Raw genomic sequence first — 21,809 nt, 5'->3', positions numbered from 1 at the left:
TGGCGTGTTTTTGGTCTGTCTTGTCTGTCGCTGCGCTGTGGCCATCGAAAAAAACGAAGAACGACAGTGACGTGTGAGCAGAACAAAGCGAGCGCTCAACTAAAAATTCCTTTTTTCTATTTTTTTTGGAAAGGCTAGCGTGTGAACCCCCCCTAACTTCTCTCTCCTCTCTCCTCTCTCTTCTCTCTCTCTCTCTATCTTCTCTCTCTTCCATTGTATCTTCTCTCTTCTCTTTCTCTCTCTCCTCTCTCTCTCTCTGTATCTTCTCTCTCTTCCATTGTATCTTCTCTCTTCTCTTTCTCTCTCTCTCTCTCTCTCTCTCTTCCACTGTATCTTCTCTCTCCTCTCTCTCTCTCTCTGTCTCTCTCTCTTTCTTTTCTCTCTCTGTCTCTCTCTCTCTCTCTTCCATTCTCTCTCTCCTCTCCCCTCTCTCTACAGAGAAAGGCACCCCCCCTCTCCCCTTCCCTTCCATCTGCTCTGCTCTGTTTTCCTCCTCCTCCTCTGTTCTGCTGTGTTCTCTGTGTGTGCGCTGCTGCTCTTTCGCGCCATAGCCATAGCCATAGCCATGGCTGCCGCCGCCGAAGCGGCGCTCCTCCTGCTCCTGCTATGCTGCTTCTGGAACCCTCCTTGCATCTCCGCCTCCTCCTCCTCCTCCTCCGCCGCCTCTTTCCTGCGCCGCCCGTCCCCCAAACGCACCACCGTCCATCACCGCTCCCCTTCTGATTCTTCTGATTCTTCTTCTTCCGCCATCGCTACCTCCATCAGCTCCCCCGCCATCAGCTCCGACTCCATCCTGGTGGCCCTCCTCGACTCGCCCTACACAGACCTCGCCGAAATGGCGGATGAGGCCTCCCTCCTCCCCACCCTCGAGCAGACCGTCTCCTCCACCAACATCACCATCCTCGCCCCACGCAACTCCTTCCTCTCCGAAGCCTCGGGAAACCATGGCCTCGACCCCGATTTCCGCCAATTCCTGCTGGAGCCAGGGAACCTCCGCTCCCTGCGAGAGCTCCTCCTCTTCCACATCATCCCCCGCCGCATCTCCTCGGCACAATGGAGGAACCAGACCGTGGCTACACTGGCAGGGCAACCTCTGGAATTCTCTGTCTCGGGCAGAGATGGCGCGGGAAGGCGGGAATTGCGAGCAGATCTGAGCAGTGTGGTTGTCCCCGGCGCGATCAAGCGGAGGGACGGCGTGGTGCACGGCATCGACAGGCTGCTCATCCCAAGATCAGTACAGTCTGCCTACAATGCTTGGAAGGAAAGGCAGGTGAGGGACCGAATGCTCGCAGTCTTGCCGGAACAGTCGCCCACTCCGGATTCCTACAGGTCCCAGAAAGCAAAAGCAGCAGCCGCAGCCGCAGCTCTGAAGGCCAGGGCCTATGCCCCGCCTTCTGACACCATCTACGATGCCCTAGCACCATCTCCTTCCCTGGCCCCTGCCCCTGCCCCTGGACCTTCCTCTCGCCATAACGTGTTCGACGGAGAATCTGTCGTAGCCGATTTCATCTCCACCCTTGTGGGCTATGGCGGATACAACGAAATGGCCGATCTCCTTGTCAATCTCACCTCCCTTGCACCGGTGCTTGCTAAATTAGTGACCGAAGGCTACCGCATGACCATCCTTGCCCCCAATGATGAGGCCATGAAAGAGCTCCCGATCGAGCAGCTTGCCGCGCCTGGCGCCCCAGAGCTCATCATCTACTACCATATCATCCCTGAGTACCAAACAGAGGAGAGCTTCTACAATGCCGTCCGCAGGTTCGGTCAGGTGTCATACCAAACCCTAAGGGAGTCACACAAGCTGGTCGCAGAGGAGGAAGATGGGACGGTGGTATTCGGAGAAGGTAAAGGCAAGGCTCATCTAGTCGACATTGACATCTTCAAGGATGGGCGGATCTCTGTACAGGGGATTGATAAGGTGCTTTCACCTCATCAAACATCCAACACCACTACCTCAAACAGGAAGCTAGGTGAATTACAGGAAGATCTAGGTCAAGAAGATCAAGATCGAAAGACAAAGGAATCCGAAGAGCTATACAAAAAATTGTTCTCATTTTTCTTTGTGTAACAAAGCAAGCTATATATGTGATTTGTTGTAAGTATATATGCATAAATTTGTCTGTTTTAACTCTTCTTCTTCTTCTTCTGCATATCTTAATCCCTCTTTTATGTGTCTTGTTTTTAGGTACCTATTGTGGAACCAAAGAACTAAGATTTTTTATAACTATTATGTCAAGACAAAGAAAAACATACATATGATGGAGATGAATCAGTACATTTGTGATCATTGTCATGATATGCATATATCTATCGAAGGCCCTCAAACCGTTGTAATAAGATCCAATTTACTACATTTCTAGGTATTGTTGGCAAAGTTTGTGTATGTATGTATCTATGTATATCTATCTATACATACATATATATTTATTTCTTCATTATTAGTTTTGTCCGAGGAAGCATTGCCGAAATAAAAGGCGGCAGATACTGTTTTTTTCTTAATCGAAGTTCAGGCTGCCAGGATTTCGCAACCATCTATCTATCTATCTATCTATCTGTTGTAACACAGAAATTCATTGTAGCCAAGCGGTACATTTTGTGTAAAAGCTTTGGTTGCTTAACCTACTTTTGGAATGGTTAAAACATGTGGGTTTTTTTGCCTAGATGCTTACAATGTATATGTATATATATATGATATATGATATATGATATATCCATGTAAAATGTAGTATTTAGCTTTGGGATATAAACATATGCTACATATGTATGTATGGTCGATCCTCCCTGTTTTTGTGACTAACCACCTGAATGTTCTATATGTGTGTACCGGGATCATCTTCTTCCTAGCTTGCTTGTATGACTAACCAACGATCTGCGCCATAGGAATCCTCCGCAGATTGCTCGGGTTACTGACCACCAGAGCTTTGTATCCAGGAAATTTACTCTTGACCAATTGAACAATCCATCCAAACACATACGTTTATATCCTTCTCAAAGGCTATGATGTACAACCTTACCTCACCGACAGTCTCTCCAACAGTCTCTGTCCCTTTGGAGGTTTGTGATAAATTTGGAAAAATATAGAAAAGATTAGCTTGGCTCCTAGGCCCCAGCACTACATAGAAATCAAGAAATTATCACATTTTAATTCCATTCCTCTCTTCTCTTGTGTTTTTGCATACATTATGTTGATTTTGGGACATGAAATGACAAGTGCAGATCAAAAGATGTTTTAATTCCATTCCTAATGTTGAAAAGTATTGAAGCTATGGTTTGTAGGCATAAGGGTCTATGTTCCCTCAAGAGTTTCTTACATATTCAAAGAGTGTTGTTAACTCCAGACTTCATAGCCTGTACCTCATGGCATTGAACACAATGCTTGGAGATTGAGCAAACCTCTTGTTGGCGGATTATGCCGCTGGAAATTAGTGTTTGTTGGTGCTCTTGATGTAGCTTCGAATAAGCCAAATGTATTTTTCTTAGGTAAATTTGGGAACCCATTACATGTTAGGCAAATGTTTGTCACTAAAGTTAGCAAATCGAAACCAGAATAGCATCAATGTAGCAAAGGCCAAAATGCATCATGGAATTGTCAAAACATTGGGGGAATTTTTGGATGCATGCTTGAGTTTAAAAGAAAACAGCAAATTTGCTCTCCTTGGGAATGTAAGTTTGTGGCTATGGTTTCTCAGCTAATGACATATTGCTAAAAGTTTCCGAAGGAACCCTTGTTATGATGAAAAAAAAAGAACTCAGAAACCTTTACAAGTTGTTGGGAGGTGTTTAGTTTTTTCGCGAATTCAGTAAAAAGGTGTCAATGAATGCGACATCCATACTACCAAATTATGGCATATGCGGTTAAAGCCATCTTAGTGAGGGTGGATTGAACAAGCTCCACAAGAAAACCTACCAAAAGGCATATAAACAAATGCAAACTGTAGTCAAAGCAAATTTTGCGTTATGTGAAAGTGAAAAGGGATAGCTTCCGCACATCTTCTCACCTAGGGAAAGTGTTCTCAAAGTATGCTTATACTAACAAGATGTTGAAGTACATTAGATATGACGATGACATTGAATACAAAGAAAGGCCCTTCTAAAATTATGTAATAATGAAGGAATCACTTGATATTTCATGGGTTAAAAAGATCTCCCAATAAAATGTAGTTGTTGAATGGATGGCCAAAATGTTACAGAAAGAGCTTAGAGTGACATAGTAGATATTAGATTTCCATATTTGTTGCAACTTTCATGTGCCAACAACTTAATGAACTTGCCCTCTTGAGCATATTAACATAGGATTTGTAAATTGAAGCAATATGTGAGAATGTATTATCATGTTGAGTCCTTTCGGCCCCTTCATAAGTGTAGAGTTCTACAACATTGTGAACTATTCATAGAGGCAAAAGTTCAAACTCTATAACCTACATAAATAAGAGAGGGATAAAAGGTTGCCCCGAAAAGGTGATCTTTTGTGCACCATGTTCTTCCTTTGCATCATATCGTGAACTTTGCTATTGAGCTTCATAAAAAATGCAGATATTATATGTAATAACATTTACTATGTTTGAAACGTGGTATGTAAGATATTACCAAAATTTGAGCTTTCGGAGCATGATGAGAAAAGGTCACGTGAACAGTTAAGTGGTGGTTGCTAGAATAAAATGATTGGGGATTTACAAAAACGATGGTTAAAGTCGTATTCAATAGCATGAAGAGTGTGAACTTTTGTCAATCCCTCTCTCTCCGTAAAAGGTATTGCATTAGTATTTTTAAGCATAAGAATAAACAATGTCATGATCATTAATATTGCATTAAACTAGTTGACTAGAACTAAATAGCAATATACATGCTCCTTGTTGTGTCGCAAGAGTGTGAGAGAGCAAACACAACATGATCCAACGTAAATCATGAGGAAAACACCCCTTTGACATAGCAATAAATCCGTGGGGCATATGCCATATACATACATTCTCTTACACTCCAACTATTCGTAAGGTCATACACTTAAAAGACCACTAGCGTCTAAGGTTGAGAACATTTTTATTGCTCATCACTCAATTTCTCAAACCAATTTCACTTCTCAAGTACCACTTGATTATTACTTTTTCACTTGCTTGTTAGAGATTGTTAGCTATTGTTGTCTATAGTAACAGGTGAAGAGGTAGATTAATGTAAGATTAACATGGAGTATGTACCAGATGGTTACCATGCATGCTACAAGTCGTAACTCTACAATCTCAAATAAAATGAGGTATGATGCTTGCTTGCGTTTCCCTTATCTTATGTGAGCGAGTGTTCATGGAAGGGATTAATTTTGTCAATAACTAATAAGTGATGCAAGTAGCAACATGTTGACACAACTTCCACTTGTTCAGCTTTGGTTATGGGTTGAATGTAAGCATTAAGCCATATGCTTGTGTTTGATTGGCAACTTGCTCTCACCAATTACAAGTAGCTCGAAGCACTCCTTCACAATAATCCTTTCAGGTGTGAAAAGCACGTGAGTTTGCAAACCTAATACCTCCCAGCAGAATCCTCAAACTAATGATCAATGAATTCATATGAGAAAGACAAAATGATTGGGCAGGGATGTGAGGTTGAGATTACCAATGGATTTTCCGTTGTTAAATGAGTGTTCCATACATTCTTCCCATGATTAAAACATGGTTTCTGGAGATATTAATTCTGGCATATGTATGTACATGAATGCAGAGACCCACTTTGCAAAGTGCTTGCTTCTTGTAGTTTCCGAGGATGGGTTTCGACGATCGGAAAGGATTACCAGAGGTGTCCGGGGGGGCACCGAAATGTTAATTTCTTTCTTCACATGACGACTTTGTCAATTGCTTGTTAAAAGCCCCTATTTGTCCACCTATCCATAAAAATGCTTGTTAAAAAGAAGCCCATGTTTGAGAACTTATCCATAAAAACGCTTGTCCATAAAGGCCCCAATTTGTCCACCTATCCAAAAAATGCTTGTTAAAAAAGCTCCTGTTTGTCCACCTATCCATAAAATGCTTGCTAATAATTCCTTTCTTCACATATGTATTGATGATGATGATGGTGGTGATGATTACCTCTGGAACTCTCCCACTCCTTCATGCCCTGACAGAGACAGAGGCAGAGGCAGAGGCAGAGGCAGAGGCAGAGACAGAGACAGAGACAGAGACAGAGGGCTGCCATGGACCCCTTGATTGCTCGCTCTTGCCAATCAGGAGGAGCCCTTCCTCCTCCTCCTCCTCCTCCACGGCGGATGATCGACAGGAGAGATTGGAAGCCACCCCCCAACCATAAGTCGAAGCGCCTCCGATCCACCCCGCCCCCCCCAATGCATACAGGCACCAGCGATCAGTCGAAAGGAGCACAGAGACAGAAGGCAACGATCGATCGGAACCTCCTCGTTCGGTTGATGAAATCCCATGGGAAGCTGCAGGACGCGGACAAGGCCAGGCTGCTTTATTCTGAGCTCAGGGAGACCACCCGTGACATCTACACGGCCACTGCCCTTCTCAGCATGCTTGCTAAGTGTGGTGCGTTTGAGGAAGCTAAGTCTATCCTCGAACAGCTTCCGAAACGGAATGTCGTGTCTTGGAATGCGCTCATCTCGGGATATGTGCAGCATGGCCATCATGATGAGGCCCTTTCATGCTTTAGACAGATGTGTCTGGAAGGTGTTACCCCCAGTGCTGTCACGTTCATTTGCATTCTGAAGGCATGCGGAAGCATCCGGTCTCTTGAGATAGGGGAAGGTATCCACAAAGAGGTCAAGGAGAATGGCTTGCTTGAAAAAGAACCTATGCTGGCAACGACTCTATTGAACATGTATGCCAAGTGTGGAGTGCTGGAAAAAGCACAGCAAGTGTTTGAAGGGCTTCCAGTCAGAAATGTTGTCTCTTGGAGTGCATTGATAGCAGGGTATGTCCAGCATGGACATGGTCATACGGCCCTTGAATGCTTCAAAAGAATGAAAGATGATGGTGTCTCACCAAATGCGGTCACATTTACATGCATTTTGAAAGCTTGTGGAAGTGTAAGATGTGTTGAATTAGGAAAAGAGATACATGCAGAGGTGAAGGTGAAGGGTTTGTTGGAAAAGGACATTTTGTTAGGCAATACATTAGTGGACATGTATGCCAAGTGTGGTGTGCTGGAAAAGGCACAGGAAGTATTTGAAGAACTTCCAAGGCGTGACGTAGTATCCTGGAATACACTTATTTCAGGGTATACTCAACATGGAGATGGTGATGCAGCCCTGCAGTGTTTCAGACGAATGCGGGATGAAGGCATCTCTCTAGATGTTGTCTCTTTTATCTGTGCTATGAAAGCTTGTGGCAGCACAGGGTGCCTTGAGATGGGAGAAGTGATACATGCGAAGCTCAAAGAGAACGGATGGCTGGAAAAAGACATTGTGCTAGGCACTGCATTAGTGGATATGTATTCCAAGTGTGGTGCATTAGAAAAAGCACGTGAAGTATTTATAGGGCTTCGAGAGCAGAGTATTGTGTCGTGGAATGCGCTCACAGCAGGTTATGTCCAACATGGACATGGCGAGGCAGCTTTGGGTTGCTTCAGGCGAATGCAAGATGAGGGTATCTCCCCAGATGGTGTTAGTTTCGCATCCATTCTAAAAGCTTGTGGAAGCATAGGATCTCTTGAGATAGGTTATGGGATACATGCACAGATAAAAGATCAGGGCTTATTGGAGAAAGATATTGTGCTGGCCACAGCATTACTGGACATGTATGCCAAGTGTGGAGTGCTGGTAAAAGCACAAGAAGCATTTGAACAGTTTCCAGAGAGGAATGTGGTGGTTTGGAGTGCACTGATTGCTGGGTATGTTCAACATGGATATGGTGATACAGCTCTGGAATGTTTCAGGAAAATGCAGGATGAAGGTGTCTCCCCAAATTTTGTGACTTTTATTTCTGTTCTGAAAGCTTGTGGAATAATAGGATGCCTTGAAATAGGAGAAACAATACATGAAAATGTCAAGCAGCAGGGGTTATTGGAAAATGATATTGTGTTGGGCAATGCATTGGTAGATATGTATGCAAAATGTGGCTCGCTTCAAAAAGCCCAGGAAGTATTTGAAGATCTTCCAACTCAGGGTGTTGTTGCTTGGAATGCACTGATTTGTGGGCAATCTCAGATGGGGCAGGCAAAGCAGGTTTTCAAATTATTCAATAAAATGAGGGCAGATGGGATTTTTCCTGATTTAATAAGCTTCCTTATCTTACTGAGTGCCTGCAGTCATGCAGGTCTTGTGGAGGAGGCGCAAGTGATTTTTGATAATATGTGTGATGTCTATCATTTTAGTCCTGAATTAGAACATGTTTCTTGCATGGTTGATCTGTTCGGTCGTGCAGGGCGCTTTGATAAAGTTAGAAGTGTCCTGGATAAGTTGCCAAGTATGGATTATCTTCCTGTATTTGCTGCACTTTTAGGTGCTTGCTGCAAATGGGTAAATGTGGAATTTGGGATATGGGCCTTTGAGAAATTGGTGCAGCTGGATGGACAGCGTGCTGCTTCATATGTCTGCATGAGAAATATATATGACGCTGCTGGCATGCATGGAGAGGCAGTTCAGTTTAGCGTTAGCGAAGGAGAAATGTGGCAAGCAAAATAGAAATGCAAATTAATCCATCTTCTCCGTGGAATTTCTCATTCATTTGGGGGTCATGTAATAAACGTCCGTCTAATGTATAGTTACTTATCCAAAGCTAGAAAAACTAAGTGGCGAGTTAAATATCGCACAAACTTGTGTTCTATTGCACTCAACACACGGCAGATAGCGTTGGTTGGGGATTGTTTTGCAAGGATGGGGGTGAAATGACGAAGAAGTCATCACTAGGAATTTCAACCCTTTACTAATTTCAAGAAATGATGTCATGAACACCTGGAAGTTGCACACATGAATTGTAAACTCTCCATTGAGGAAATGTAAAATACATCAGAGGAACGTCAAAGGTGAACTGATTCAAGACTGTTGATAAAAGATACATGGGAATGGAAGAAACGCCTACAATAGAATGTAACCTTTGTTTAGCCCCAAAAAGAACATATGCAAATGGTTTTGAGCTTTTTAAACAAATAAGTTCTAGGTTTCAAAATGGGTGCCACGAATGTGTGAAGACTCACAATCAACCATGTATAAAGGAAGTTTCTTCCATCACTAAACGAAAATTGCAACATGGATCGAACCACCACCAAACCGAAACTTACAGCATGGATGGAACTTACAATACTTGTAGATAAGGTAGAAGGATGAATGCAACATTAGAAAAAGAAGCCAAAAGGAAAGTTCATGAATTGCATGTATGAGATATTGGATGGGTTGGAAAAGACTACTGACAGGAAGATGCTTAAAATCTCGACATATGTATGAGGGGATCATATATTCTAATTGCTTTGACATGTAGATTGGGGAGAGAAGGTGACAAAATATATTTGCATGAAGATCTCACACCAGCTCCAATAGCACAGAAGTTTTTCACAATGGCCGAGATCAAATGCTTTGACATGTTGGAAGCACGAGGGAGGTGCAAGAATGATTTATTACTTGGATGGAATCCTCATCCCTTCTACTGGAGGTAACACATTTCATTATCTCTAGTTGACCTATTGGCTTGGCAGAAAATCATGCATATCATGCATATCGATGCCAAAAGGATCTATATGCCAAGAACTTAGATTAATCACACAAGGATTGTCAAAGCCTTTGCATTATGTTGTTACAAACGCCTTTCAACACACCATTGATGGCAATGCAGCCACATGTGCTAGAGATACACAAAATAGTTGATATAATGAGGAATGTCATTAAACAAAAAAACTTGAACAAGCAAGAACAACCTCCCAATGCCCTCTGAATAAGAAGAGATCATGTTTGGCTAAATTTTGCAAAGATATACCTAGGACAAGAAAGTAAAAGTGCATGTAAGGTCTTTAATGAGACATAACCTAGCACTACCTGACATTTCTAAGTAGCCCCACCCCCCTTTGCACCACCCACATGATCGCATATTTACTCTATGATAACGAAACCATAAAAAGAGAACCTATTCTTTCTTTATGGAGTTTCCAAAATGCCTTCAACATTATGCCATGTGCTTCAATCGCACAATAACTAGAAGCCCTCAAGAGTCCTAATAGATATGTGATGGGGGATTTATGCCCTATATGAGCCAGTTTAATAATGGGTAAAGTGAGTATTGTTGGCTTGTTGGAGGTCTTGGTTAACGTTATTGGTTAACATGAGTGAGGTAGAAAACAATAGAGTGATACGAGCTTAAATGTTAGATTGGAAAATGAAGGAGTATGAATCAGCCCCACATTATCTGGTGGTATAAAGATGGCTCATTACAAAGCATTCTTTTGACACATGTTGTAAGATGGACGTAATACCGTGCTTTCGTATACAAATACATATTTATTTCATGTGCTACGTAGTGTCATAGGGGAGCTCAAGACCCCTTCGAATAAGTTAGTTTGCCATAGGAAATTATGCACTTAAACCTATGTATAGACATGCCAATTGTACATTGAGGGTGGAATTGGAAGTTTGTCATTGGTCTGCTACATAACATCATGGAATACAAAGTCCAAAAGTGTTTGAGACTATTCTTTCTAAAAGTCAAGAGACAGAGAGAAATTGTTGACAAACAACAATACGACTCATCAACAAAGAACAATCACAATTTTCTTTAGCCACATCACTAGTTCTCATGCTATAAGTGTAGAGAGTATTATGGAAGTGGATTCTCAACCAAGACACTAAGAAAAGGTTACAATAGATTAGGGCATGACCATCTAGACCATGGCCTTGCCACCCTTGTCATAAAAAGGGAATGACATTATCAATCGGCATTGAAGATGTTTTACTTGCTTTAGAGATCTCACCACCTTGGCGAGGTCCATATTAGAGATTTTTCAAAGATAAAAAGTTTCAATCTAACATCGTAACTTGTAAGTTCTTATATATATATATATATATATATACACCATATGTTTAGTTGTATGAAGTTTGGTTTGTTGTTCTGAAAGACAAGAAAACATTGTAAGGTGTACTCTCTTGTTTGGTTATTTAGGCCATTTCATCCCCGTCAAAGACATTAATATAGCTTTCTTTTTGTCGTTTCTCTACAATATTTCCTACATATCCCATGACTATTACGTACATGACCCTCCACCCAACCAAAGACTCCAAAATATGCGTTTAAATTTACCATGTACACCTTGTTTTTTTTATGTGTTAACAGCCTTTTCAATTCATATTGGAGGTATTTTGCTAATAATATAAGTTAATACTAAGATTTATCCCAATACCCTTTGTCCCAACAACAAATCTAATACCCTAACAATGCAATCATTCAAAAATAAGGGTGAAAATAATGGAGACTACTATAGAAGAATAAATTTAAGAATTAAGAAAGAGATTCGCTATGTTTCAAATTCTTATTCGGGAACTTATCAACCACTCAAATTCATTGCAACCCCCATAAAATATTTGATTAAGTTTCTTTTTCATGTACACAAAAGTCATAAAGGCAATTAAAACTATTCATGATGCAACTTGTAATGAGAACCGTCTAAGATCTTAAAACTGACATTAGTTCATCATCATAAAAACATTTCACGATGTCAACTCATCCATTAAATACTTAGTATATTGACTTTATACAAATGGATTTGGATACAACAAAAAATTTCATTCAATTGAAAGGGGCATACAAATATAGCAAATTTTTTGAGGGGAAAAATGCTCTCAACTCACCTACAGTTTTCCTTCATGTGTTTTCATTATTTTTCTAATGCTTAGTCAACCCCCAAAAGCGCCACCATATTTATGCGATGATCACATCAAAGCATACCTTGTTCTGACCATTAAGTGTTATTTTGACCATTAACCAGGTTGATTCATCCCCTTGTTCTTTACTTTTAGGTAGACCCAGGGTCTTTTGCAGAAATAACAAAAACTCAGGGGCATTCAAGGAAATAAAAAAAAAAACTCATGGGTGTTTTGCAGAGAATAGAAGTGTTGTGGTCTGATTTGCAACTTGTGACGATTCATGAGATAGATTGGAACATACAGCATCTTGCTAAAATCATTGATTAACTTCAAGTATATATTGACAAGAGATACACACGCCTCATTTGAATTTAATAAGTAAATTCCAAAAAGGTGAGAAACAACTAGTAGAAAGAGAATAAAAATGCTACTTGTAAAAAGGTGAGGAACAACGGTTTCTCGGTTTGGTTTGGTTCAAACCAAACCGTTGCCGATTGTTACTTGTAATGCAACCAAACCACGAGTCAAAATAAGGGATGCAAGCTAATTAACCACATCATGCCCCGACACAATCCATCTACTTGTGGACAGTAATTATCTGGACCAATTTCTCATACAGCCCCAACTTCCGAAGTCAGCATTTATACCTGGTTTCTTTCGTTCATTAATTATTGCATATATCAAACCACAGATGCAATGTCGCTTATATCAGTCATCCCCAGACAGTCAATCTAGAGCACATCTCCCAGTCTCCAAAATAAATGTACAAACATAGGGGCTACAAAGCTTTTCTTGTATAAAAATAATCGATGGACAGTGGACATATTCACCCAATTTACTGGGCAGAATAAAAATTCTACAAGAAGCCGTAGCTGATTTCTCTTATACAAACTCTTAACAACTAATAAAAGGGTATATGAAGGCAACTTGCTAAAGAATCATGATAGCATGGAAATAAAATTCATTGGAACTTCCCATCATCATTGTATCTGTGAGCCATATGGAAGCCTTGATCTTGATCATATATCCCAACGTTTTTTCACCTTGAACAGTACAGCTGCCGACTGGATATCATCCTGAGGTACCTGCAGCATGATCTGAAACTTACACTTCCTTGGAGCTGTCTTGGCACCAGCCTCTTCTTTGCCAATCTGCAAAGGTTAGAAAAGTGAGTCAGAAAGTTGTATTGCTAGTAAATCTATAAAACTGTAGTCTTTTACATTAAATTTGAAAGTAATTAACTACCCATGCTCCTGCCCAACCAACTCTAACATTTGAGTCGTAGCCAGCTTTGAACTTGAAATTCTCATTTGTTTGGTGCTTGTAGACAGCATTCCATGCAGTCGAATCAAAATTGTAAAAGTAGCTTGAAGAAAGGGAAAACCATAAATCAATGCCACGAAGAATAGACATATGTCCTCACTCAGACAAAATGGTTGCACTAAAAAAGGATATACATTCAAACAGTTCAGGCCACATATTGGCCAGAAAATGGCATTAAAAAGCATACAATTTTAAAGTATATAATATAGAAAGGAAAGGTAAATAGCAACCTCAATTTATTGGCTTGATCAAATTGGCGCTTGAAAGCAAGAGATAATGACTGAGAAGGTAGCGATATTGATGGGGCAATGGTCAGTTCTTCATCCTGAATAAAAGCTTCGGCAGTGAGACGACCATTAGAAGATGTGTAAAAAAGATTCTGTGACCAAATTATATATAAAAAGTATACCTTGTATTTATATTTCAAGTTTAGTTCTTCATCTCGATACTCTGCCAAAACTAAGCCATTGAGTAGCTTGGTACCAATAAGACCATTAACAGAGAGAGCAGTTCCCCATTCTCTCTGTTCTTCCTCAAGTTTAAGTTCCCCCATAGGGAAATTTAGAAAAGCCCTTGGCTGCAAGTTGAAAAGCCTTATTGTTTGTAAGATTCAACAATAGGATAACACGGTAAGCATCATAAATAGAAACCAAAGAAATAAGAATGTGGCAACATGTTGAGACCGTTTTTGAAGATACAATCGTCAATAGTTATAGCATTTCTAAAGCATAGTGGAATGTTTACTCAATTTGAGATAGAAAAGCAAAAAAAGAGAGCTTAACTAGCATTTATAGAGATTCTATACATAGTAAAATACACATACTATCTAGTATTATTTGATTATCTAAACAAAATACTCTGAAGTGACATTCATTGAGCCAACCAACTTTAAAAAAAAATTGGGATGATATGTATATATGCATATACATGGCTGTACAAGCCAAAAACATGAGTTCACCAAATTTATGACTAGAATATTCTTGGATTACAAATTTAGTGTGAATGAGGGTGAAAAATGAATAGAAAATGAAAAAGTAAATAGCTTGAAAAAATGCATCAGTAGCTACTACATAAAACAAAGTAATAGTTAAATTCTAGAAAGAGGAACTGCACTCAATCGGAAGCTTTCAAGGAGGCATCAACTAATCCAGAGTTAGCAATATAAGATGAACAACATCAAACTCAAAGTAGATCTATTTATTGTAGATGTTTGCGAGATCGTTGTCATTGCCAAAGTAAATTAGTGTATTTATTGTTTGTCGTCATGCAGGTTTAAACTGTTCGGAATATCACAAATAATATGAGTACTTACAGCAAATATTGAGTACTTAGTTACTTCAATTGGCAATAGTAGTACAAATGACAGGGCTAAAATGCAGCCTCTAGGGTCCAAGGACAAATGGAACAGCTGTCAAAGCTAGAATCCTGTGCCAGGATAGTTGTCAAGACTAGAACTAGGACAGTGTTCTGGGACACTACGGTCTGCTATGTGCAATGAGAAAAATAGTCCCATGAACCACTTTTCTTTCAGCTGCTTTGAACTTTTGAGTTCTACTGCCATGGGACTAGATGATCTATCTTGTCGAAAGGACAGTTCAGTTTTTTCCAGCAAACTGTTTACTGAGAGCCCATTTGCTCATTCAAATATAATGCCTCATACTTGGATAAAGATAAAATACAGAGAAACTAGCACTATTTATTGCTCTACGTGGCAACATAGGTGCTTGGTATAATGGCCTTCGAAGAAATGTACAAAATGAATATTCCCAACAAAGTGTAGTATGAATTTATTTTACCTCCAGATGCTTGGAAGTTCTTTGCAAGAGTAAAATATGCCATGCCAACACTCATGGAGGTTTGGGAGATGATGATTTTACCAAGACTGAGCAATTTGCAAAAAGACTTCACCCTTGATTACCAGATAGTGGCCAAGATTGGAGTACAAAATGGTTTGAAGGAAATAAGAAAGATATATCAAGTTCATTGTCAAAGTAAACAAAAATTGCAAAACGTTAGGAGATAACTCTGATGAAAACGACAGATGGCCTATTGGTATGATATTCTTATGCTTGGCAAATTCTTATGATATGTCACCTCATCCGAAATCTTGAACTTTATCTTAGGCACCAGTCTCCGATGATGGAAACAGCATGTGGCCCATGGGTATGATACTTCTTATACATGGTAAATCCTTATGGTATGTCATATTATCCTTAATCTTGGATTTTACCTTAGGAAGCCCAGTTTCTCAGGCTTCTTCTTTAGCCTATTCAAGCTCTCTTTCTTTCAAATATAATCCCATGGTCCCATTGACTATTTTGAATACTGCAAGTGACGCATCACATGGAATGAAGGTCACGCCATTGAATCTCTAAATGATACAATTCTGAGGAAACAACATAAGCTACAGATTATATCCTGAATAATGCTATGTGGCCTAATTCTGAGGGAAATACAAAGCATAGTATATATATATCAGCCATAGCCAAAATCACCGAGAGATACCATGTGAAATAAACCATTTTTTGGTTTATATCTCCCTGTAATAATACCAAAATCGAAATCAAAGAAGAGGTGATAGCACACCCAAGATTTGAAGAAAAGATTCCTTCTTTTGCCAGCAGCCTCAGAAGAATGTCCCTTGAACTCTTCAAAGTATGAATCAGCTCACCAGCCAAATAAGTAAATGATAAAAAGTTTCCAAAATTCCCAAGCATTTTGTTCTTCACACCTAAGAAAGTGACAGCATGGGCGATCCAAATGCACAACATATTGGCAACAGTGCAAAAGATTCTATCCCTGTAAAAAAACCATCCCGAAAGTCATCACATGGAGTCATGTCTCTCATGCCTTTGAATGCTACAAAATGTTAGCATAAGAAAAATGTCCCTACTAGAGTAAATGGATGCCAGGCCTGCACTGCAACCAAAGGACTTCTCCCCAATTATAACTCAAAAGATACAACCCAACCACAATATAACTCTGAAGCAGCCAAGGATTTCAAGTTTGTGTCATGGTTCCATGATACAAACTAGATGTGAAGATGCTTTATTGGGTGTTATCAATGAAACTTCTATGGTAGGAGAAGAACAGGAGATCTCTTTTGACAGGAAAAGCCGAAGGAGATTTAGAGAATAGGCTTTCCATCAAGGACTATATATAAAAGAAAATCCTGAATCGATAACCAATGACAAACATGAGATGATCAAGGATTTACACATGTGAGACAATGTAAGGTTCTTTTGTGACAATGTTTTTGAGGCATTAAGTGATAAGATGATATTTGAAGAGGTTCATGGTGACAACATTTCTGCTTTCAACAATAACAATGTACCAAGTTTTTTATGCAGGTTCTGTGGAAAAAGGTGATCAAAGCTATCTCTATGGTTGCAAGCTTTGAGTTATCTGTATGTTCCGTTCAGATGTGTAGGGTTCAACTACCCAGAAAGTTACCGCTTCATATTGGGATCATGTTCTCAACAAGGATTGCATTCATAACCATTGTGGGATGGAGTCTTGATGGCATGATTGAGCTTTGATGTAAACATGAAAGTGTCCAGCTAAACTTTCTAGGAAGTACTAAATCATTAACTTCGACATCCATTGCTCAGACAAAAGTTATGTCATCCAGATTGCAAAGTTTTAATAATATTTGGTATATTTGCAAAATGCCATAAGCTGAGATGATGCCAATAGTATATGCACCATAGACAAGGAAAAGCAAAGCTCCATAACTATTTATATCTACTCATATTGGCCCAGATATTCAAAGTCCAGGTTCATATTGGTAAAGAAAAATTGCAAAGTAAACACAAAACTATTCGAATTATTTTAAGCTAGGTTCGCATATTTTACTTTGGAGAAGATCAATTACAAATATGTGTACGTTCCTTTATTACTCTCCTTATTAGGTTAGACACTGTCTTGACCAGCAGGTACAACTATTATCAATTCCATAGAGAACAAGGAAAAGAAAAGAAATGTGTTTCCTACAGCTGGAAACACAGGACTATTTTTTGGGATTTATACACATATAAAATATATTCATGAGTTGTCCCAAATACCATTAAAGCACGAGACTATTTAATTGATTCAAAAATATTCCAATTTCACTGAAATACGAGATAGAAATATATAAAACTTAATGAAAACTACAAATGAAGAAAGCAGGACAAATAACTGCATGTATTCAAGCTTTTATAGATCCAAAAATGAGAAAATTTGTCTGTGAACTCAAGCGAGTCTACCAGATGAGTTGGAAGAATAGCATCATAAAGAGGAAATGCATTAAAAAACCATGCCAACAGTTCACGCTTTAATTGTACTAAATTTGTAAGTATAGAATACAAATAAAATATCCATCAATGAGTAAATTAAACTTTGCTGCTAAGCTACAAGCAGCAAACGAATTTTCACAAATGAGACATACAGCCTTAGTCCAAATGATATGCTACCTAGCATAACTAAGCCACTGGAACATGCACCTTGGCAATATTCCATACTTTTGAGTGAGAGGATGTAGGCATGGGCCATGGGTTACAACCCTTTCAATGTGTTTTAAACTGACAATTTATGCCTGAACTATAGTTACCTCTTCAATAAGAATACTTCGGAATAATTTACTATAGCATACATATGTCCAAATTTTGTGGCGTTGTAATAGCTAGTCAAAATGTTGGTTATTGGATATCTATCTCAATATATCCTGAGGGATGACATGATAACAACAAAAAGAATAATCTCAAGAAATATAACCTGCATTTTGGATTTAAATACTTGACATCTATAAAGATTCAACAGTACACGCCCCTAAGATAGTGCAAGTAATGGTATGAAAATGCTTATAGCAATTGAGTTAATCACTTATTTAAAGAATTATTTACGGAATCCTCACCAAGCCTAGACTTGGAACATCGTAGCCAACCTCAGCCTGATATTTTGCATCGCTTGATCTTGCAATAAGCTTTACCTCACCTTGTTGAGACTGTCACAAAAATGTTGGCTTACAGTTCAGTTGATGTGCTACGGCAGGTATGATGGTAGCTCAATTGTGCAAATTTTCAATGAGCAGCTTCCAATATGGCTCTTTCTATTTGTAGATTCAGTGAGTAGGAAAAAAAAAACCAAAATAGGCTGGATGTCTCACCTTGATTTCTCTGAGATACTTCATTTCTACATTAGACCCAAGGTTTGCGATGGCAGTTACAAGTGCATTGCGGTCCTCGTGGTCATACAAGACGGAGAGATGCTTGGTGGAGAGGGAAAGGGAAGGGGACCGGATCTCCCCTGTCTGATCACGCTGGAATGATGCCCTGATCTTCGCGAGCCCATTGAGGATGCGTGCAGAAACTTTGTTAGTGAGCATGCTGACTTCGCTGTCATACTCACTTGACACCTTCAAGGCAACATACTTCCTCCAGTCTCCTCCTTCTTTTATGAGGCTCGTAGCAGTGGCAGTGACGGTGCTGAGGAGAGGGGGATTCGATGGCTGCTCCATGGGGATTCCTACTAAATATCACGCAAGCAGACAGAAGAGAGGAGGAAACAGAGGGAGAAGGTGTGAGTGGGATAAAGAGGGGAAAAACCAGAAACAAGAAAGAAAGAAAACCAAAAAATGGTGGGACAAATTTCATTGCTTGGCCTTGCCTGTGGATGAAGAAGGAGGCTGGGATGATGCAGCTCCTGCTCCTGCTCCTGCTCCAGCTCCCATGGCCCTGTGCCCCTTGTCTTGCTCTGCTCTGTCTTTACAGTAGGACCAAGCATGAAGGAGAACAAAAACAGTCTGTGCTCAAGACTTGAGTTCAAAACCAATGAGAAAGAGAAAGAGAAGAAAAAAAGATGCTTTGCTTGTCATCCATAAGCTGCCCACTTTCCTTCCTCCAAAAAGGATTGGATTTGGGGAGATATCTCATATATGTATGTATCCACCACCACACCACACGGATCACACGCACCTTTCGCTCACATCCGAATGCATACGCATCCCCACTTCTGGCGTGAATTTGTATCGACCATCTCACTAGCGAACAGATGTGCACTTGCCCAATTCCTGCTCCTGCTCAATTCCTCCTCTTGCTCTTGCTCTTGCTCTCTCTCTACTACAATGCGCATTGCCCCGGTACAACATGGTCTCTTGAGTATATTGATACCTCCTCCTGCCCGTATGTGTGTGGACATACCATTTGAACTAGAACCAAACCCGTCTTCTACATTCCTTCCCTTTTCCCCCAATGCACTTCTCATCCTATATTAACAATGGCATATGTACGTGAATAGGGCGATGTAGTTCATGGCCTTGGAGCACGAGAATCAAAGGCTTCTCGAGGATTTACTAGAAGTCAATGCTAAGAAAGCTCGACAACGTGAGGAATTAACTCAGACAGTTCAACAACTTGAAGTGGTGCAGAAACAAACATTGGGAGCACCAAGTTCGCCGAAAGAAGCTAAGATGAGTTTACCAACAAAGTTTGATGGTACTCAGGCACAATTCCAAGGATTTCTAAACCAAGTGCATCTAGTATTGCTAATGCATCCCACTCGACATCCAACTGATTCGGCGTGAGTAGGGTTGGTCTATTAATTTGTACAACACTAGCTTGGTTTGCGCCATTACTTGAGAAAATGTCCCTTATTTTGGATAGTTTTGATGAGTTTATTAAGGAGTTTGAAACTTGTTTTGGAGATATGGATTGTGTGAGAATTGTAATAACTAAGATTTGAAGATTGCGACAAGGAGATTACCCAACCTCGACATATGCAACTAATTTTCGTCTTCTTGCATGTGACATCCCTTGGGATGAAGATGCATTGATGGATCAATTTCAACAAGGACTTTGTAATAGTGTGAAAGACCTACTTCTCACATTTTATGAAGATTCTATTGAGGATCGAGACCGGCCACAACCGGTTATACTCACAAATACGTGTTTGGGTGCACAGAAACCGAGCAAGGTAATGCACAGTAAAAAACGAGGGGCGGGAAAAAAACGAAAAACAAAGACACAAGATATTTTACGTGGAAAACCCAAATCGGGAAAAACCACATGGAGTCCTCGAACTCCGAATTGAGTTTCACAGTTCTGCTCTCTCTGTCTCTCTCGTGTATTCAAGCTTTCCATTAAACCTCCGCATTGTGTTCTCTTGTTATCTGGACTAGCCGATTTTGTCTTAGCTTCCGCACAATATCTTTTACATAATCTAAATGCCCACCGATTTATTCTAGTTTATTTGAGTCAACAAAACTCATTAATTGCACTTTGCATTCTGTCCAAGTTGTTTGCATCCCCCTTAACGTAAGTTGTTGTATCATCAGCATATTTTGTATCAAGTATCATTCCTGCATCCTTGGGCAGGGGAAGGCCTTGTATTTACCAAGATCTATCAACAATCTGATAATGCGAAGCTTCTGCTGCAATAATGAATAGGTATGGGGCCAATGGCCATCCTTTGTGTGCTGATTGTGACATCTTAAAGCTCTTCCCCATGCTTCCAACCATTAAAACCTAGCTGGATGCATCCTGTAAAAGGCAACCGTTCCAAGGATACATTGTTGTTCGAAGCCTAGGGCCTGCATCACTACTTCTAGGAATTCCCATGAGATCCTATCATATGCTTTTTTGAAGTCAAGTAACATTACTGCCAAGTCTACCTCTTGCTCCTCTGCCCATGCCGAATACTCCCAGAAAGTTATCACATTGTCAACAATGCTCTGGTTTTCTAGGAAGCCAATTTGTGTTATATGTATAATGTCCCCTAGTACTGTTTTCAATCGACTACTTACAACTTTAGCCATGATCTTATAGGCATTAGGGAGAATCGTCAATGGTCGCTCGCCAATTATCAAGTATTGTCAGATCTTTTCTATCCTTGGGTATTAAATAAATCATTCCTCTGCACAATGTTGTAGGCATTAAACCTTCTGCCATAATGTATTGCATCCCTACCAACATGTCATCCTTAATTAGATCCCAATGTTTGATGTAAACATATATAGGGAGTCCATCAATCCCTGCACAACTTTGTTTATTCATATTTGCAATTGCATCCCACAATTCCTACATACATATAGGGGTATTTAGTCAGTCCATCATCTAAGCAGTAACTCTTTTCGGTATCCTATTTATTATATTTCCGAAGGCATCTTGATCAATTTGTTCCTCTTTGCATACATTTAGTAGTTGCATATAATAGCTCGTGGTCATTTCAAGCATTTCCTCCTCGCACGTGGTCATTGTGCCATATGTCTTTTTTAAACATGAAGTCTGAGTCCTGGAGCCTTTGCATTTGACAACTTCAAAAATCCTTTAGTAACACGATCTCCTACCCTCATCCAGCTTGTTGCTTTACGTCGATAGGCATCAGTAGTCCTTAGTTTCTAGTACATATCTTGTTTGCATTTTGCCTCCTCTAGTTGGGCCTCAATCCATACATTATTCGGGTAATGTTTTCGTAGTCGTTGCATAGAAGTGAGTGTCCATTGCATTCTTTGTAGTTTCTCCCTCCTCTCTTTTCTAATTTCAGTCCCTTTCTTCCGAAAGAAGCATGCCCATTTCTCAATTTTCCCAGCCAGCCTATGAGCGGGATCATGATACATCCATTTGACATTAGACCATATTCTTCTTATATCATCAATCCATTTATTTTCCATAACCAATTCCTTGCTCACCTTCACATTATGTGGCCTGCATCGATTGTTTTC

The 21,809-nt window shown here is 40.1% G+C and overlaps 3 protein-coding genes across 4 annotated transcripts; 2 read left to right on the top strand and 1 right to left on the bottom strand.

Annotated features, from left to right (window-relative positions):
* The first annotated feature begins 482 nt into the window (after positions 1-482).
* LOC147856926 (fasciclin-like arabinogalactan protein 15) lies at positions 483-2,663 on the top strand. The gene is made up of 2 exons (XM_087328753.1): positions 483-2,098; positions 2,189-2,663. Exon 1 carries the CDS (start codon positions 566-568, stop codon positions 2,069-2,071), a length of 1,506 nt encoding a protein of 501 aa, XP_087184879.1. The 5' UTR covers positions 483-565; the 3' UTR covers positions 2,072-2,098; positions 2,189-2,663.
* A 3,451-nt stretch (positions 2,664-6,114) lies between these two features.
* Positions 6,115-10,435, top strand: LOC147856925 (pentatricopeptide repeat-containing protein At2g33680-like). Its single transcript, XM_087328750.1, has one exon. It carries the CDS (start codon positions 6,182-6,184, stop codon positions 8,624-8,626), a length of 2,445 nt encoding a protein of 814 aa, XP_087184876.1. The 5' UTR covers positions 6,115-6,181; the 3' UTR covers positions 8,627-10,435.
* Positions 10,436-12,562: 2,127 nt separating this feature from the next.
* Positions 12,563-18,652, bottom strand: LOC147856924 (outer envelope pore protein 37, chloroplastic-like). Of its 2 annotated transcripts, XM_087328877.1 has the most exons (6): positions 18,258-18,651; positions 18,006-18,095; positions 13,521-13,688; positions 13,342-13,436; positions 13,034-13,154; positions 12,563-12,939 (listed from the first exon to the last, which is right to left on the bottom strand). In XM_087328877.1, exons 1-6 carry the CDS (start codon positions 18,606-18,608, stop codon positions 12,808-12,810), a joined length of 957 nt encoding a protein of 318 aa, XP_087185003.1. In that variant the 5' UTR covers positions 18,609-18,651; the 3' UTR covers positions 12,563-12,807. The 2 variants fall into 2 exon arrangements, with proteins under 2 accessions (XP_087185003.1, XP_087185002.1); XM_087328876.1 differs by having other exon boundaries at positions 13,342-13,688; positions 18,258-18,652.
* Positions 18,653-21,809: the final 3,157 nt, after the last annotated feature.

Source organism: Azolla caroliniana, unplaced genomic scaffold, assembly GCF_043228905.1.
Source record: "Azolla caroliniana isolate FFs.n. ecotype wild unplaced genomic scaffold, voAzoCaro1.0.p SCAF_12, whole genome shotgun sequence".
Lineage (NCBI taxonomy): Eukaryota > Viridiplantae > Streptophyta > Polypodiopsida > Salviniales > Salviniaceae > Azolla > Azolla caroliniana.
Note: the sequence above shows the minus strand (reverse complement) of the source record. Positions and strands in the feature narration are given on the sequence as shown.

Bases quoted from the DNA above. Each gene is read 5' to 3' on its own strand.
- LOC147856926 (XM_087328753.1), top strand. From the start codon at position 566: ATGGCTGCCGCCGCCGAAGCGGCGCTCCTCCTGCTCCTGCTATGCTGC.
- LOC147856925 (XM_087328750.1), top strand. From the start codon at position 6,182: ATGGACCCCTTGATTGCTCGCTCTTGCCAATCAGGAGGAGCCCTTCCT.
- LOC147856924 (XM_087328876.1), bottom strand. From the start codon at position 18,608: ATGGAGCAGCCATCGAATCCCCCTCTCCTCAGCACCGTCACTGCCACT. The intron at 13,689-18,005 runs GTGAGGATTCCG...TTCAACTTGCAG, and splicing joins ATGTTCCAAGTCTAGGCTTG to CCAAGGGCTTTTCTAAATTT. The intron at 12,940-13,033 runs GTAGTTAATTAC...TAACCTTTGCAG, and splicing joins TTGGTTGGGCAGGAGCATGG to ATTGGCAAAGAAGAGGCTGG.